Source organism: Meleagris gallopavo, chromosome 5 (assembly GCF_000146605.3).
Source record: "Meleagris gallopavo isolate NT-WF06-2002-E0010 breed Aviagen turkey brand Nicholas breeding stock chromosome 5, Turkey_5.1, whole genome shotgun sequence".
Taxonomy (NCBI): domain Eukaryota; kingdom Metazoa; phylum Chordata; class Aves; order Galliformes; family Phasianidae; genus Meleagris; species Meleagris gallopavo.
The window spans coordinates 53,298,101-53,315,169 of NC_015015.2; the positions used below are offsets into that span (position 1 = coordinate 53,298,101).

Genomic DNA, 17,069 nt, shown 5'->3' on the forward strand with positions numbered 1-17,069 from the left:
GCCCAGCTCTCCAGCCTGTCCAGGTCTCGCTGAATGGCAGCACAGCCTTCAGGCGTGTCAGCCAATCCTCCCAACTTCGTATTATCAGCAAACTTGCTGAGGGTGGCCACTATCCCCTCATCAAGGTCATTGATGAAGATGTTGAACAAGACCGGACCCAGCACAGACCCCTGGGGGACACCACAATGATTAAAACTTTTACTCAATATATATGCAAGAGGATAATATTAGATCACTTCATTTGTATCTGTTTCTGTCCAAAATCACAGGCACTAGACCAACCAGCTCATACCAAAAATCCCTACGGAATCCCAATTCAGAAGGGGGAAAAAAAAAAGAGCCATCTTGGGCATTAAAATAAAAGATCCTAAAAGTAGAATACAGTGCAAGAAGAATGAAAGAAGAAATCAAATCTTACCCTCCAGATCTTATTAAACAGCACAGGAAAATATACAAATAACTGCTTCCCTCCTGAGGGACCAAAAACCAAAGGGCTGGCTGAACTTGAGGAATAAATCCAGGAATAAGGAGCGAGAATATATCAAGCTACAGACATCACTCACTAGACAGAAATTTATAGGACATCTGCACCCCCCAGCTAGCTGCTAATATTGTGGTGTCTCAGAAGAGAGCAGCTTTATAAAGATTACCACTTTTGAAGTTCAGAACAAGCTGCTGGAATTGCTGCTTCCAATTTGGATTGATCAGCTTGACACAGCTCTGGCCTGTTTTCCAGAAATACTATTTGCAACATCTGCTGGTTTCAGACTGCTCTTGGGGAAAGCCAGAGACCTCTGAAAGTTCACCTAAAGGTCTGCAGGAAAAATCGGAGTGGCAAAGCAAGGGCTTTATGAATCCACCCAACACTGCCTGGAAAGCAATACAGGTCCAAAGAGAGTTAAAACTGAAAGCACTGCTGGGTTCAGCCTCAGCTAGTTAGCTCTCCTCTGAGTGCTGATAGCTTCTTTTTTCCTTCTTTTTTTAATCCTTTCTCAGCACTAACCATCACTTGATCACTCAGGCTGTTTATGAGCTGGTTTCATTTCAACTCATTTTGTTCTGCAACTTTTTAGATTTTAAAGCCAAAGAAAAATATTACTTACTGTTTACCACAGTAAATATATGCAACACAACGTCCCCTGGCTACCCTTGTTCTAAACTTGGCCGTTTTGCCTAACGGGTACAGTATCTCTCATAAGCCACTGCAGATGAAGAGTTTTTCTCAGGCTCATAGAAATGCAGGTAGCCAAAGTCCCTCCAGCGCCCAGGGCAGGAAAGTGACTGCAGCAGTGTTAAGATGATGGGAGCTAACACTTCAGGTCATATTTTCACTTCAGCTCATATCACCTCAGTGTGCAGTGTAAGTGTGGACACCCAGCAAAGTTCACAGATAAAGTCAGAAATGTCAGTCTGATCTTGTTTCACCTCCTGAAGCCAAAACTGCTCTGCCTACAAATAAAAACCATCCAACTTCGTGCAATGAGGAGACCACCAGAGGTGTGATAGTGCGCACCAGAGATACAGCTGAGCCTCTCTAACTTTAATAGTCTGACGCATCTGTTTTACCAACAAGTCAGACTGCTGTGCTACTAAAGACGTCATGGGTTTTTGGTAGACACCCACAAAACCACAGTTTTCACAGATCTGGCTTTATTTCATGTTACATCAGGTGTAAGTCAGACAGAGACAGAAGCGGACTGTCCACGTGGTGGTCATGAAACAGTGGTCGAGGTAACCCTGCACTCAGGCAGTACAGATGGAGCACAGGGGTGGAGAGAGGAAATTTCTCCACAAGAGGACAAGACGTAATGGCCTTAAGTTGTGTCAGAGGAGGTTCAGGTTGGATAACAGGAAAAAATTCTTGTCTGAAAGAGTGGCAATGCAGTGGCACATCTGCCCAGGGAGCAGTGGGGTCACCGTCCCTGGAGGTGTCCAAGAACTGTGGAGGTGTGGCACTGAGAGGGCAGTGGGCATGGTGGGAGTGGGCTGAGGTTGGACTAGATGATCTTAGTGGTCGTTTCCAACCTTAATGGTTCTGTGATTCCCACTACATTAGAGGAGCCACTCCGCAAAAACTGTGGCTTGTCTCTCCAAAGCCCCAGGTAAAACACAAGCAACCCCAAGCCTGACTTCACAAAGGCTCTGCAGCCAGCCCCCAGCAGGATGCCTCCCTTTCTTGCCAATGTTTATGACCAAAAAGTGTGCTAGGCCATACAAAGGCTTTTGCAGAACACTAAGCCTAGAAACAAGATGTTCTCATCACCTTCTTCATTTGATTTAGGCTGGCAGCAATGAAACAGAAGCACACATTGGCCTCTCAGCACAGTAGCCTGGGGCTAGCACCAGTCTGGATGCTTACGAAAAGGGGAAAAAGGACGAGCAAGTCTACAGAAAAACATCCAAGCAGCACGCCTGGCTGTTGGGTATGTGCACACAGCAAGTTGTATCTTCCTGATAAGCCAGGGGGAAGGCTGGGTGTTTGGAGCCTGGGAGATGATCAAAGCTCTCCCCTCTGCTCCCAAGGGGCTGCCTCTCAGCACCTTCAAACATCAAAGAGCCCTCTCCATTTCCCTGTCTCCCATTGGCATGCTCCAAGGCCTGTGTCAGGGCACTTGAGCATCCCACCAGGCAATTCTGCCAGTCCTTGTCAAGCTCCCTCTTGAAATTACATCCTGTCTAAGGCTCCAGGTTAGCCTGAACATCAAGAGGAGCTGATCACAGCCTCATCTCCCCAAACACCTGTGACACAATGCCTGCACTGACCCTGGGAGCACTGTTTCAGTGCTCCAGAAACCAGCAGAAAAGAACCCTTTCCCTTCTGTGCTGAGCATGATATCAGCACACAGCTTGTAAAAGGGACAGAAAGCTGAACGCCGGTCAGCAGGCTGCCCTCTGAGAAAGTTATCACTACCACTACCACCAGCTGCCCTGGAATCCCCACTGACCTCACCAGCACCCTGCTATTACTTCTGAAGGACGCTTGTTACAGAAAGGCACGCTCCTGAGTCTCACTATTTTTGGAACAGCACAGGCAGGCTCTGTGCCTCAGCAACAGTCAGCAGAGCCACATGGAGAGCAAATCCATATAATGATCAGAGTAACAGGGACAGTGCTAGAAACAGCATCGCCAGAGGGATGGTCCCCTGAAAGCACCCTGTGGTCATGAGAAAAGAGATAAGGGCAATAAACATAAAAGGCAGCAACCTCTAACCGGTGCTTCTGACACTATTTGCATGGGAAGCGGATCTCCCCCAGTCCTCCTCATTCTCATGCAGAAGAGCTGAGACAAAAGGATTTAAAAGCAAACCACCTGTGCAGGAAGAATTGTTCCTAAACCCCAAAGATGACAGGATCTACTTATTGCAAACTCATTTTAATTAAAACATTCCAGGATCTACATTCCTCAGTGTTAAATTACTGACTTCATTATTTAAACAGATAGCTTCCTTCACCCTTTCTAGGCCGGTATTGTTAAGGTGTTGGATGACACCAATGCCAAGTAAATAGAAACAAGCAATTTCGGGTGCTTGTGACCCCTAACACAGAATCCAAGATTACCCGCAGGTCAGCCCCAGCACCTGTCAGCAACTCACAGATTACTGCAGCAGGAGCATAATCCTCTCTGACACTAAAGGATGGTTTGTAAGGCCCTAGAAAAAGCAGAGGTAAACGGCTTATGCAAGGCTGAAAGTACTCAAACCAAGGCATTCAATATAAAAGAATTAAAATAACACAGATGTATCTCTGTGGTGAGCAGGGAGACCTCACACAGGTGCAGCTGGAGCAGGACCAGCACAGCTCCATCCCTTTAGAGGAAAGGAATCTGGAGGTACAAGTCCCCAGCTGCTGCCTGCCCGGTGCCCAGCGCACCTAGGGCCATGCTCAGCCTCTGCCCCCCTGTGTCTCTCCTTCAGTCTGTGGAAGCTGCGAGCTACCCGGCAGAGACAACACTTGCAACTCCTACCACCTAGTGGCTGCCGTCAGAGAGCAAGGAGGCTGTCAGGAGGTCAGGCAGCCTCAGCTCACCGTGGGATATTAAAGCAGACCTTACGCTGCAGCTGAGATCACACTAAATAGAGATACTGCACAGAGGCAGCATCGTAGTACAGAAAACCTTTCTGAAAACGATCAACAACTGGTGTAAGTGCAGAAAAAGCTCAGCTAACTCAAAACAGGCAAGCAAAAGTAGCAGCAGCATAGATTAACTCAGACAATGCACTGCTGTTTCTGGTACTTGTGCCAGCTCAGCTCATGCTAGATTACTAGCACCACACAATATCGCACTGTGCAGCACAGACATGCCCTAGGCTGTTTAAGTCAGCCCTAGGCTCTGCATCAGAACAGCCTGCTGGTGTAGGTAGAATATTATACGAGTGTGAATTCCAATGGCTCTAGCTCCATTCAAACATTCAAACCTTGTTCTCAAAGTGCTGCAATGTTTCAGATGCTTTTGAGGTCCTTTCCGCAGCTCTTATAGCTTCCTTTGGTACTGGGGATGTGGCCTCATCAGTGCCAAGCAGAGGGGATAACAACTTCCCAGATTTCCTAAAGCAGCCCGGGAGATAATTTCACTTATTTGCAATTAGTCTGCACCGCTGGTTCATACTGAACTCAGCACTTACCATGAGTCCCATGCATCTTGCAGAAAGGATGCTACCTGGTTCCAGCATGTCCTGATACATCTCATGGTATTAAGTTGCTATTTCCTTTTGAAAAAACAGTAACAAGCCTCAAAATGGCTATTTCTCTAAAAAAAATAATGCTAAAAGCAGGCCAAGTAAGTCATTATTTATCCAGAATCTCCACCCACTGCAGACTAGAGTCATGCTTGTTTTTCTTATGACACAAACTGTTAATGCCACATTTTCAGAATTTGGACTGTAATTGTGATCCATGTGATGTCGCTTCCATGTAACTGCAAGTGAAAATAAGTACTGTTTTGTGCAAGCCTCCCCCCATCTCCAAACACAAGAAATTGGCTTGGTTATTTTTAAACACAGCTTCAGGCCAACATTCTGTCTTAGTGATTACTCTCCATCTTTCTCTCTCTCTCTCTCTCTCTCTCTCTCTATTTTTCCTAACAAATAAGTGTTAACAGAGGGGATAACCCAATGCCATGTAAAGACCAACCATAAACCCTATGTATTGTATCAGCCCCATTTAAGCCCTCCCGGGAGCACTTTGCCACAAATACTCTACTGTTGCAATCATTTCTTCATTATAGCAAAGGGATTTAATTACGTCTTTATAAGCAATTTAAATCTGGTTATTCTGGATTGAGGTGGGTGTCACTGTATGAAGAACATGGACAAAAGACACAATGAAACACATGAGTTTAAAATAAACTTTCCTTTGTTTCTCTTCCTGTTTTTGCTTGTTACTGGAGGAAAATTACCAGTCCAGATAGTGAAACAATGCAGGACTCAAGTAAAAGAGTAACCTAGGAAAATTGGAAATAGCAGGGCCCTGCTCTGACCACTCCTTTGGCATCCTTTCAGAGACTGACCAGGCTGAGGGCAATGAGGACTGAGGGATTCTTCCCTTCCCTCCTCTGATGATAAGCTGGTCCAGAAATTCCTGTTCGAGGCTGTTCTACCGTTTAGCAACCTCCTTTTCATTTCCAATCTAACTGTATCCGTGGCCAGTCTAGATTCATTCAATCTCAGCCAGCATCTTGACAGTTTTGTTTCCCTCCTCTGTGGCATCTGCAGAAATCAATCAGATCCTCTTTTTGCTTTCAACCTGCTAGTCTAAACAAGCCGAGCTCTTCCCTTTCTTCCATCTGCAAAAGACTCTTCAGTTGCCTCAACAGCCCAGCAGACCTTCTCTGCACCCAAAGCAGATTGCATTCCTTCTCTGAATGTGACAGGCAGTACTACTGGTGACCTTACATCTTCTCTAAGTTCACTGAAAATACACAGCCCAGGACTGCATTTGCTATTTTCACACCTATGCTGCAATTCCCTTAAACAAAACAGGTTACAGAAATGCTGCTGTCCTGGATCTGACCACAAACTGCTCACATCAATATGTGACACTGCTGATATTTTACATGAGAAGTTCAGTAAGGCCATTAAAATTTGAGCCCTGCTTCTTTGTGTTATTAAAGAGTTTCCTTGGTTACAAGAGACCACAGTGAGCTTTATGCATTGCTTCTGCTATACAGTACAACTGCTCTGTGAAACTACACAAGCTGTATATACAAAAACCACAACACCTCATTTCTAGTACATGAGTGTCCATCAAGGGCTCCACCCTAAATGAGCACAATTCTTGAACTCAATAACTGGCTGTTGCATCATTCCAATGAGAAGAGAAATAGGTGGGTGGCAGAACACATCTGAATACCTTTTCCTTTTTCCTTTTTTTTTTTTTTTCTCCTTTGAGCACATTGGGTTTACGAAGGAGTGAAGCTGCAATTGAAAGGGCAAGTTCATCCCTCCTCTTCTAAGGAGAAAACAAACCCTATTAGCATTTACCAAAGGACAAAAAGCAATTGGAAGTCAGTCCAGGAAGTCTATAAGAGCTACACTGTGAAAATGCTTTGGTCTTACATAACAGCTTAGCTCAGGGTCTCCCAAACTTACCTCACTGTGATACTGGTGTGGCCCCTGCCTCCATCACAGCAAATCCTACTTCCACCACCTACATCAACAACCAGCTCCCACCCACATGCACACATGCAGAAGGAGGCTCCCAGCTGAACAGGTAGCACGTAGACCTCCATTGAAGTATACATACCAACAGGTGACAGCAATGCTGTCTTTTGTCTTATATGCACACACATAAATACTGACTGTGTAAGGGTTTGAGTCAGTGTCTACCCGTATCAGTAAGATCCCCACCACTAATCCCAGAAGGATCTTTCCTTCAATTCAGAGCAGACAAGGTAAAAGCAGTGCTATTAACTTTCAGGGAGGAGGTCGGTAGGGCCTGAGATCCCACAACAACTGCAGGACACTACAGGTCTGCTGGCATTTGCATTATGCACTCCATGCATAAACATGCTTCTATGGAAGATAAACGCAGGCCTCCCTGTTACTACCAGTTTGTTAGAGAGCTTACAGAATGCCAGGATTTTGTTTGACAAATGCCTGTTAGAGGTCCACAGCTCACCCCTGAGCAGAGAGCTTTCTCCTGAGTTTAAGGCCTATGTTTATAACAATAAACGTTGTTATTGGGGGGGGAAACACAGGAGAGTGCCCCTACTTTGAACATGCCAGGCAGTATCAGGAAGGGGGCTTTCCACTGCCTGAGCTATACTTACAGGAGTCTGGAAGCAGCAGTAGAGCTTGGTGAGGAATGGGTGATTCCTTGCTAAGGAGAGGATGCGTTTCTCAGTCATGGTGCACTCAACATCGTCATCTTGGAGAATGACGTCCTTCTTCAGCACCTTCACTGCATAGAGCTGCCCACTCTCTTTCATCTTGGCAAGCATCACCTAAACCAAAGAAAGGATGAGTCACAAGGGCTGAGCCCTTTGGTCTCTTTGAGCAATACAGAGACTGTCGTATCTTCTCACACAGAAAGATCAGTTATCTTGTGAACAGGCTTGTGGGTGCAAGTGAATCAGACAGTTAGCATGGGCATCAGTGCACAACCAGTGATACATAAACTACTGCCTCCAACAGTCTTCTTCCCATAGACTCCAATGCCTGCTTTGGGGCTAGATGCTCAAAATCATCCATGGTCAGTCAAACACCTGTGCCAGGGCAGACCATCCATCCCAGTTCCCTCCTCAGTTATCAATTCCAAGTGCAATATTTTACTCTGGCTTTGTGGCAAAGCAGAGAAACAAAACCCCAGTCTCGCTGTGTTTGAAACTACTGCCTTGGCTCTTTTAAAGGAAAAATTTTCATACGTTCCAAGAAATGCTGCTAAAATTAGTGCCAATGCACACACTCATAGTGCTTGGTATGGGACATGGCACCTTTGGTTGTTGCATTAGTTTTATTTTGTGATAACCCATTCGTTACTCTGCTATTAGATTTTCTTTCTCTTTTCTGCATACGTTCTCTAAGCAGCCTTGTCACATAGGGTTCACAAAGCACAGCCCACTGGGCAACCTGCATGTCCCATAGTGAAGTAATTTCACATACCTCAGAGCTTCTTAAACAAGAAACAGAGTATTTCCCCCAAAGAGCCACAAACAACTCTCACCTTTCCAAAACTGCCCTTTCCCAATACACGAAGGAAGGTCAAGTCTTTGATCCCAAGTTTGCTCGCTGAATTTTCACTAACTCCGTTGTTATCTTTCAAGCTGCCTTTTCCCTGATGTCTCAAAGAAGATCTTGAAGCCAGTTTCTGTGGAAAAGAGTAAGTAAATATCAATCTGCATAGAAATTTTACTTTGTCTCAGAGGTGATCACAGGTCAGCAATGTAGGCATGTAGGACCTGTTCAAATGCACTGCCAGGCCACTGGAATGGATAGTGTATGGATACTGATACTCCACACAGCTGCTATGTATGACCAGCCATCCTCATCACTGTGCAGAGGTGTGCTGAGACATCAGATGGCTCCTGATCCAGGCATTTTAAGCTGTAAATTACCCCACAGCAGACCCAAGAGACAAGTCTGCCTCTCTCCAGCCTCACTCCCCATAAAAATAGGACGAGTGTGGAAGATGAAGTCTCCCAACAAACGTTAGAGGAGGCCTACACCATTTCTGCAATATGAAAAGTGCTGGTGAAATCTGGAATCTGAAAAGATTTCATCTGACTCTCTCAGGTTTCCACCTGATGTGAAACCTCTCACTAAAAGCCCATGGAGTTCAGCGGGATCCAAACATCAAAGTATTTTTCTTTCCCACAGCTGCACATTTAAATGAGTACTGCTCACATTCATGCTAGCAATGTTCATCTGCATTTTCAGCAACCGCATCAGTTCTAGCATGCCTTTCTAGAGTTCATGTTCTTGCTCTATATGAAGACCAAATCAGCCTTCAGTGTCCTCAGTTCTCAACTTTCCATACTCAGTATGAGAATACACAGAAATTGAAAGCACTTTTGTTCGTTTTGTTAGCGTGAACAAAGTCACAGGGACTTCTTGAGCTCCACCTTGTGATTTCTGCAGTGTAATGCAAAGTTCTTCCATGCACAAGACCACCTGCCCTGCTGCTACGGGAATGGTAGCCCCAGCTACACAGACAGCAGCAAAAGAACTCAGGACAACAGCCAACAAAACTCTCCATTTTAACCTCCTGAACACTAAACAAAACCTTTAGCTTACATGTAATAAGAGGAGATTGTTTCTTGTTCTCATCTTCTTTTGCTGTACAGATTACATAAGCAAAGAACATGAATAAGTGCTGATTTTCACAAAACTAAGATGACCGTGTGAGGACTGTACTTCCTCACAACTCCAAGAATAAAGGAACCCTGAAATGCTATGGCACGAAGAAGGAAAATAAGAAAGTCTTATGAACTAATTGAGCCAAAAAGGGCAGCACAGCTTAATAAGCCCACAGTGTTGAGACAGAGTAATGTGGTCCATCAGTGGAGCTGACTCACATGATTAACCATATCTGGCAAATATCTTTTCATTTTGAATTTACTTTTCTAGGTCAAATAAAAATGTCTAACATCTTATTAAGAGTTATTGGTGTCTCAAACAAACTCAAAACTGCTAGCAAAGAAAGCTTCATGGAAAGTGACTTGTTATTAAATAACAGCCCTAGCTTCTAATATTGCATATAAACACTTTCTCTCAAGCTCTAATAGTGTGTTTTAAATCTTCCAAATACATTCACATATACAACAGCTGGATATTTAGGATGCCTTAAATACTGACAGCCAGAAATTGTGAATCTAGATCCCAACTCCAGCAGCAATCTCACTAAGATTCTAGCTTGTACAGCAAAGATCAGAGATAATGATGTGTTGACAGTGATTCAGGTTTTAGCTGGGGAAACTGTGATGAATAATGAAACAGTCTTGCCTCAAATTACTCAAAAACAGCAACAAAGCTGCAAAGAGAATGCAGGCCTCTTGCTGAGCTCTTTTTTGCTCTATCACAAGTAACACACACAGACAGTGCATCTGTGTTTGTGGAAAGGTTGAAGAAAGGCATAGCGAGAACTACACTGACCAGTGGAAATCATGATCAGTGGAAACACACTGACCATGGAAGAGTCAGTGGAGTCACACTGCTGTGAAATGTAAACAAAGTCACATTTGTAGACTGATATAGAATCACAGAATCACCAAGGTTGAAAAAGACCTTGAAAATCATCTAGTCCAACCATCTTCCAACCACCAGTATTTTCCCACTAAACCACGTAACATATCACGTCCCCACTAGGGTAGAAGACATTTCTTTTCCAGGGGAAATTTTTGCCCACAAGACCCAGAAAACAACAGTCTACTCATGCAGCCCACTGCCATTTGCTGTAATTGAAGTCTCCCATTTCTCCTACACTCCTACAAACTGGATTCCTTTGTAAATGTTTAAAAACAGAGGAGGAATAAAGAAGAAGACTCACCGAATTTGGGGAAATGCTTCCTGGTTGCAGGCCCATGCATGCCAAGGTTTTAGCAAGCTCTGCTGAGTTCACCCCACAGTTTGGTGCCACATTTGCTTGACATCGGATGTGGACATTCATTTTACAGACTGACAGAGGTGATGGCAGAGGTGCAAAATAAAAGCAAAGGAACACTTAGATTAACTTAGGAGGCTTTAAAGACTAAAAAAAAAAACTTAAGCAAAGGACTGTTCTGCTTCATGAAATATACTGACTTCATTCTATACTGGACCTGAAAAAAGAGTGTATTTTTGCCCGATGTAAGACTCAAGAGAATAACTTCCCAAAAAGCAGATATGCGTACCCAAACTCTCCAAGTAGGGTGCTACATTACCTGAAGCTATTCATAAGCTCAAATATGTTTGAGGTATATAAGTGCCATTGAAGCTATGCCTGCCTATAAATTAGGATTTATAATGCTACAGAATTAACATTAAACTTCCTTTGCATTTGCAGATATCTAATCTTAAAGTTATACTGTTCACTGGGAAACCAAAAACCCTCTTGCTCTCACTCAGAGACACACGTACACCCTCTTGTGGAAGATGAAGGCAAATGGAAATTATTAGTTACCCATTTGATTTTACAGTTCAGATCACCAAAACAAATTAACAGTGTGACAGAGTTAATCAACTTCCAAGTAAAGAGAAAAATTAATGCAGGAAGAAGTAATACTCATGAAAAAACAATTCAACAATATAAATTGACCAAAGCTGTGCTGTGAGTTAAAAATTAATGTCCTGGAAATCTGAGATTAACAAGTAGAGCAGTATTTCTCTAATTCTGGCAAAGATGCATATCTACTGCTTGGATTTATCTAGAAGGTTGCACAAATCAAGAGTTGCTACATCCAGAGTCTAAAATACACACGTTTTGGTGAAAAGACTACGGTAAGAAGCTGCTCACTTTTACACTGTAGGCCTTGTCGCATAATTCCCCAGAGCAAGGAACCGCAGTGGTCACAGAACGTTGGGACTTTGTAGTTGTGGACGCTGAACTTATGAGGAATGTTGATGCCAAACCTCTGTTCAGTCACCTGAGGCTCCAGAAGAAAAGCACAGATTTAAATATTCGGGTATACACGTATACTGATGTTTGTTTACGTATCAACATTTAACTGCAGAACTATGGAAATAAATCCAAACCAGAAAACATCCCAATCCATCACTTCAGTGCTCTGCTATACTTGCCTGGCAGCCCAGAATATCTGACAAAGCAGATTTTAAAAAGGGCAACCTAACCAATTTTTCATTCTTACAACAAACTTAGAATTAGGAAGTGGAAATTACTTCAGCACAAATCTATCATATTTAAGTGCCAAATATAAATTGCAGCTACAGCGTTTTATAACCAAGCAGTTTCCAAATAATGAACTTACATACTATGTGCAAACATTTAACTTTATGTCCAACCACTGACTTTATAAGAACTACAGAATCATAGAATAGCTTGGAAGTGACCCTAAGGATCTTTGAGTTCCAACCCTCTGCCACAGGCAAGGCCACCAACCTCCAGATCTGGTAACCAGGCTGCCCAGGGCCCCATCCAACCTGGTCTTGAACACCTCAAGGGACAGAGCATGCACAGCCTCTCAGGACAGCCTGTTCCAGCACCTCACCATTCCCTCTGTGAAGAACTTCCCCCTGACATCTAATCTTGATCTTTCCTCCTTGAGTTTAAAGCTATTCCCTCTTGTCCTATCACTATCTACTATCTATTTATTAGATTTACCATGGAATAATTTTCTCACTTCCTCCTAAAATTCTTATTTTTTTTTCTCCTCTTCCTCATTCACTTCAGCCCCACATTTAGCTTTATTGCTTGCTCTCCTTTTTAACCTTGTATTTTTTCAACTGGGGATTGTTCTGATCTCAAAGACACCTTAGAAAATGTTCATCATCTGAAAGAACCCATTCCCATTTAACCTCTTCATTACTTCCTAATTTGTACTTCAACAAGCAAATGTTGGAAGAGTGACAAGGGGAATCCATGGCCTAACAATGCTAGAAGGGGCTACTGAAACAGCAAGTTTAAAGCGTTTCCTCCTCATCTCTGTCATCTTTTCAAGTAGCTTAATTAGAATCACTGAATCATTAAGGATGGAAAAGACCCCTATGATCACCTAGTTCAACCGTCAACCCACCCCCACCATACCCAATAAACCACAACACTCAGATATGTTATAAACTACTCACAATCCTACGAGATGGGTGACAAAACTCACCACTGAACTTGCACTTTAGCCTTAAGGATTTTAGCTTACTTTCATCTGGTTTGGCAAGGGGTCATTTTAAGAATGCCTAGCTCAGCAGTTCCAAGTTAAGAAACAATGAGGAAAGGCAATCGCATGTATGTGCCACAAAGAAGGTTTCCACATGGGATATAATAGAACTACCTCCCAATTACAAACATTTCAATTGAATTTTCCTCAAAGAGTTATTAAACAATTTCCAATTATAGAAATGAGACATGCAATGCACAGTGCAGTTCTAGGTAGGGACATTACTCCTGTTAAATATAGCCAAAACTAGCACACAAAAAAACCAACCTTCGGAAACACAAGTTATGCAAGGGTTTCTTTATTACAACAGAAATAATTTTGTAGAGTAAAGGTATGATGCAATGACTAAATGGGCACTTTAAATTACAAGGAAAAGAAAAAAAAGGCAAAACAAAGAGCAGTGGGTGGATTTTCAAGCCAGAGAAATCCACACTGAGAACTGGGTACTAAATTTTGATGATATCGATCATGAAAATAAATTATCAAGGAAAATCGTTGCTATATCTTGATGTCTTTGCATGAAGAATCTTCCTAAATTATATGCTAGTCCAACTATTTAGTGGAATTAACAGAAGAACAACCAGATGATACTAACCTGCCTATTATAATGGTAGCGATGCATACCCCTATCATTCTTCATCAGTTTTAAATCCATTGAATGAAGGGACACAGAATAAGTTTCATTATGGGAAAATGCCCAGCCACCCAGACAATCCTGAAGATTCACTCATTATAATGACTCAAAATAACAAACATCATTTTTACCTTGAGATCGTTCTTGTTAGTATTGTTCTGGCACGTGCAAGCTGTAACAATTAGATGATGGCAGCGCTTGTGTACAACACAGGTGCACACTAGGAAATAAAAGAGGCATGCTGAAAAGAGCTGTCGGAAGACTTGGAACACATCACCTCAGAAACTGGTTTCTTTAAGGATCAGTTATATCATCAGGTCACAATAAAAACATGAAAAATAATCAGGGTGGCTCAGAATTTCCAAAATCTCCTAACAGATATGGAGATTTATCTTCAACCCATTTCAACAGAGATTCTGCACCAGATCTTTCGCAGCTGCCATAAAATATGGGTGATGCACGCAGAAACGACATCGTAAAATGAACCCAGAAACTGCTGTTGCACATTATCACATGGTATTTCATACAACATACACAAACACAGATCTGAGATACCAAAAGCCACCCCTACATCTCAGTAACACGGTGCCTCTCCTGCTGGATGAGCGCTGTCAATTAGTTTGTTAGTAAGGCTCAGTGCAGTGCTGGATCTGGGATTCTGCAGCAGAATAGTGCTGTGTCTGGACTAATCAGCTAGCCCTCATCAAGAGGACTAATTAGCCCTAAAGCACAGCAGGGTTCTCTGCAGCTCTGAAGCTGGCTTGGCTGGAACATGTGGAACCCAACATGTACTGCAGTTACACCAGTTAAGAGCCATAGCTACTGACTATGCAGAGAGGTTTTTCTAATGGGAACCATAAGTTGCAGATACATTTCAGAGTTCCACACTATTCTGTTTGTTGTCGATTCAAGCTTGCACTCACAGGAGTCTGAAAAATAACATTCATTTTCACCCAGAGATCTTACACAGGATACCTATTGCACAAGAAACAGTGCTAAAAGGCCTGAGTGACCATGCACCTGTGAAGCGAGTAGCTCTTCTTTCTGACCACAGAAAAATGGAAAGGAAGAACAATAATTAAGTGCAAATGAGGACCACGGAAGAACAATAATTAAGTGCAAATGAGGACCACAAACATCTATACAGCTACTTAGCCAAAACACGCATTCAGGCTGAAGTGTTGCACCAGGCCATGAAACTATCCTTTGAAGTCACATGCCTAATTTCACTTTGTTTAGCCACAAAGGGAGAGACAGAAAAAGGTGTCCACAGAGTAACTGTGCCTCTGTACCAGTCAGATGCTGCACTGAAGGGATATTGGGTCTCAAGCCTAGTCAGGCATTGCACATTTCAGGTGCAACTCAGTGGATCCATGCAGGAGGAACACTGTGGGTGAAACACAGCAACCAGATCCCTGTATGTTTGTATGAACATGGTTATTGCTCCTGCATGTACTCAAGCCAACAGCCTGACAGCTGCTCAGCTTCAGCTGGCTGGGAAAGAATGAGTGGTGATTTCAGAGAGGCTTGTAAGCAGCAGCAGGGGGAGTGCTCCTGAGACAGCACAACTGACAGACACAGAGTGCAGGAGCCGAGTACCTTACCTTGGCACTGGTATCCCTGCTTCCCAAACACGCCCCTGTTCAAAACAAAATATAACATAATTCAACATCAGAAAGCCAGCCTACCTGTAGATCACTTACAGAAGAGAGAGTCAAAAGACAAGAGGATCCAAGTGACCAGATCCCTGGGCTGAAACGGCCCAGCAATAATGGTGCAATTCAGTATAGGCATGTGTGACCACAGCAAAGCATTGTAAGGGCCAGAGCTCAGTGCAATGCTGTCAATGTCCATTTAGTCCTCACATTCCCCCTCACTCTACCTTCTAAAATACTCTTTTACAACACCCATCATACTTATTTAAACTGATCCCAACAGCCCACACGCTGTTATTCTCTCTCCCACTTCACACTCCTTTGAGACATATAAGTTTCTCTTCCTGCTCTGCCTACTCCCCCTCATATATCATCCCACACCTTACACCTTTGCTGGCTTTTCTGTTCTCTGGCATTTTCACTAGTTTTTCAAGCTCAAAACTCTTTTTCTCTCTGTATTCTCAAGTTAGCAGAGCTTACGTCTTTCCTCAAATAACATCTGCACGTACAGGCAAGGAACACTGTTCTGTCTCCACACTCTCCCTGTTGGCTTTCAGCAACCAACATAGACATCAGCTCTGGCCTCTCTGCAGAAGACTCTGGTTTGCAGTGTAAATGTACCCTGCCAATCCTGGTGGACAGGGGGAGTCACTTTTGTAGCCCTTGATGAGTTCAGCATCTGGAGTGGCATGTCCATCCCCAGACTACGAAAGGATGGGAAAGTCTGCACCACCACTGTCAATCCATTCTTACCAGATGAACTCCTTGCAGTGTGAGCAGTAGGTTGGCTGTCGCAAGTAGGTAGCCATGAATTTGTGCCCGTTCACCTGATGCACTCGCCTTCGCATGGCCCGCTGGCGCTTCCGAGTGAGGTTCTTAAAAATTCGATCCCTCTGGAGGGTCCCTATGCAAGAAAAAGCAACAAAGGTTTAGTGTCATCATGCATAACTGTCACCATAACTGAAAATTACATTCTTCATTTAGAAATAACTGCATCTTCCCACCTTTCTCTCCCTCCTCTCCCCTGCTGAGACATGCCACCAACCCATTGATTCATAAGGTATAAACAGATCAGAAGCTCAAGACTAATGAGTTATCAACACCCACAGTTCTTTAGGTAATAACTTCTGAAAATCTAACTGCATGCAACAGTTGACCAGCTCTACAGGGCAGTGCTGAGCCAAAGCAACCACTGCTGGTTCTCATCCACCTTCAGTACTTCATGCTGTGCTCCTGTACCACCATGTGTTGTGTAGTATGCACCATTCTCCTCTTTCTCTTGTTTCCCAAAGGGTAGATAATACTTTATAGTTCTAGAGAGCAAGACCTCAGGAGCTGTAGGCATTTAAGAACCCCGTCATCTCAAAATTGATTTTATTTTTTTTTGACAAGGTTTAGGTAAGCCGCATCACAGTTTCCAGGTAAAGCTCATTTTACATAAAACAAGTCCCTCTTAAAACACAAAGCTGAGCTCTCAATCAAGAAAGTTATTCTCATACAGCAGCAGACATCTGACTCGAAAATTGAAGCTTAAAAGCCATCTGGTTTCTGGGACCCTAGCGCAGACCAGGTCAGACTCATCTGAGTGTCCCAGATCAAAGCCTCATCTGGGCCACATTCGCCTCAGAAGAAAGAAATGAAATTGAGTTTTCAAGTTAGTTGCTTTCCAAGGGATAGGCTCAGGCCCCACTAACAAGTGCATCTTGAGAACACAAGCTGGGGTCTGCTGCAGGACTCTGCTTCAAGGGCAAGGTGTTACAGGACAAAAGCCAGCTACTGCCAAACCCATCTGCAGAGATATAAGGGCAAAGGAAGAGGCAGGCGGTCTGAAAACTTCCCAGCCCTCTGATCATCCCAGAGCTGCTGAGCAGCAGCAGTACCCAAACACAGCTGTTACCCTACCACTTCATCTACCCACTAAAAGGGGGCAGGGCATTTCCCTGCTTTCAACTGGCTTTGTTGATGAACCACTGAAAAA

The 17,069-nt window shown here is 43.5% G+C and overlaps 1 protein-coding gene across 1 annotated transcript in view; it reads right to left on the reverse strand.

Annotated features, from left to right (window-relative positions):
• PRKCH (protein kinase C eta) overlaps positions 1-17,069 on the reverse strand; it is a 108,246-nt gene that overhangs the window by 50,873 nt on the left and 40,304 nt on the right. Inside the window, exons 4-10 of the mRNA XM_010712057.3 lie at positions 15,845-15,995; positions 15,041-15,075; positions 13,568-13,656; positions 11,428-11,557; positions 10,483-10,610; positions 8,161-8,304; positions 7,268-7,441 (exon numbers count right to left, since the gene is read on the reverse strand). Coding sequence (XP_010710359.1) covers positions 7,268-7,441; positions 8,161-8,304; positions 10,483-10,610; positions 11,428-11,557; positions 13,568-13,656; positions 15,041-15,075; positions 15,845-15,995 — 851 coding nt within the window. The remainder of the gene's footprint in view (positions 1-7,267; positions 7,442-8,160; positions 8,305-10,482; positions 10,611-11,427; positions 11,558-13,567; positions 13,657-15,040; positions 15,076-15,844; positions 15,996-17,069) is intronic.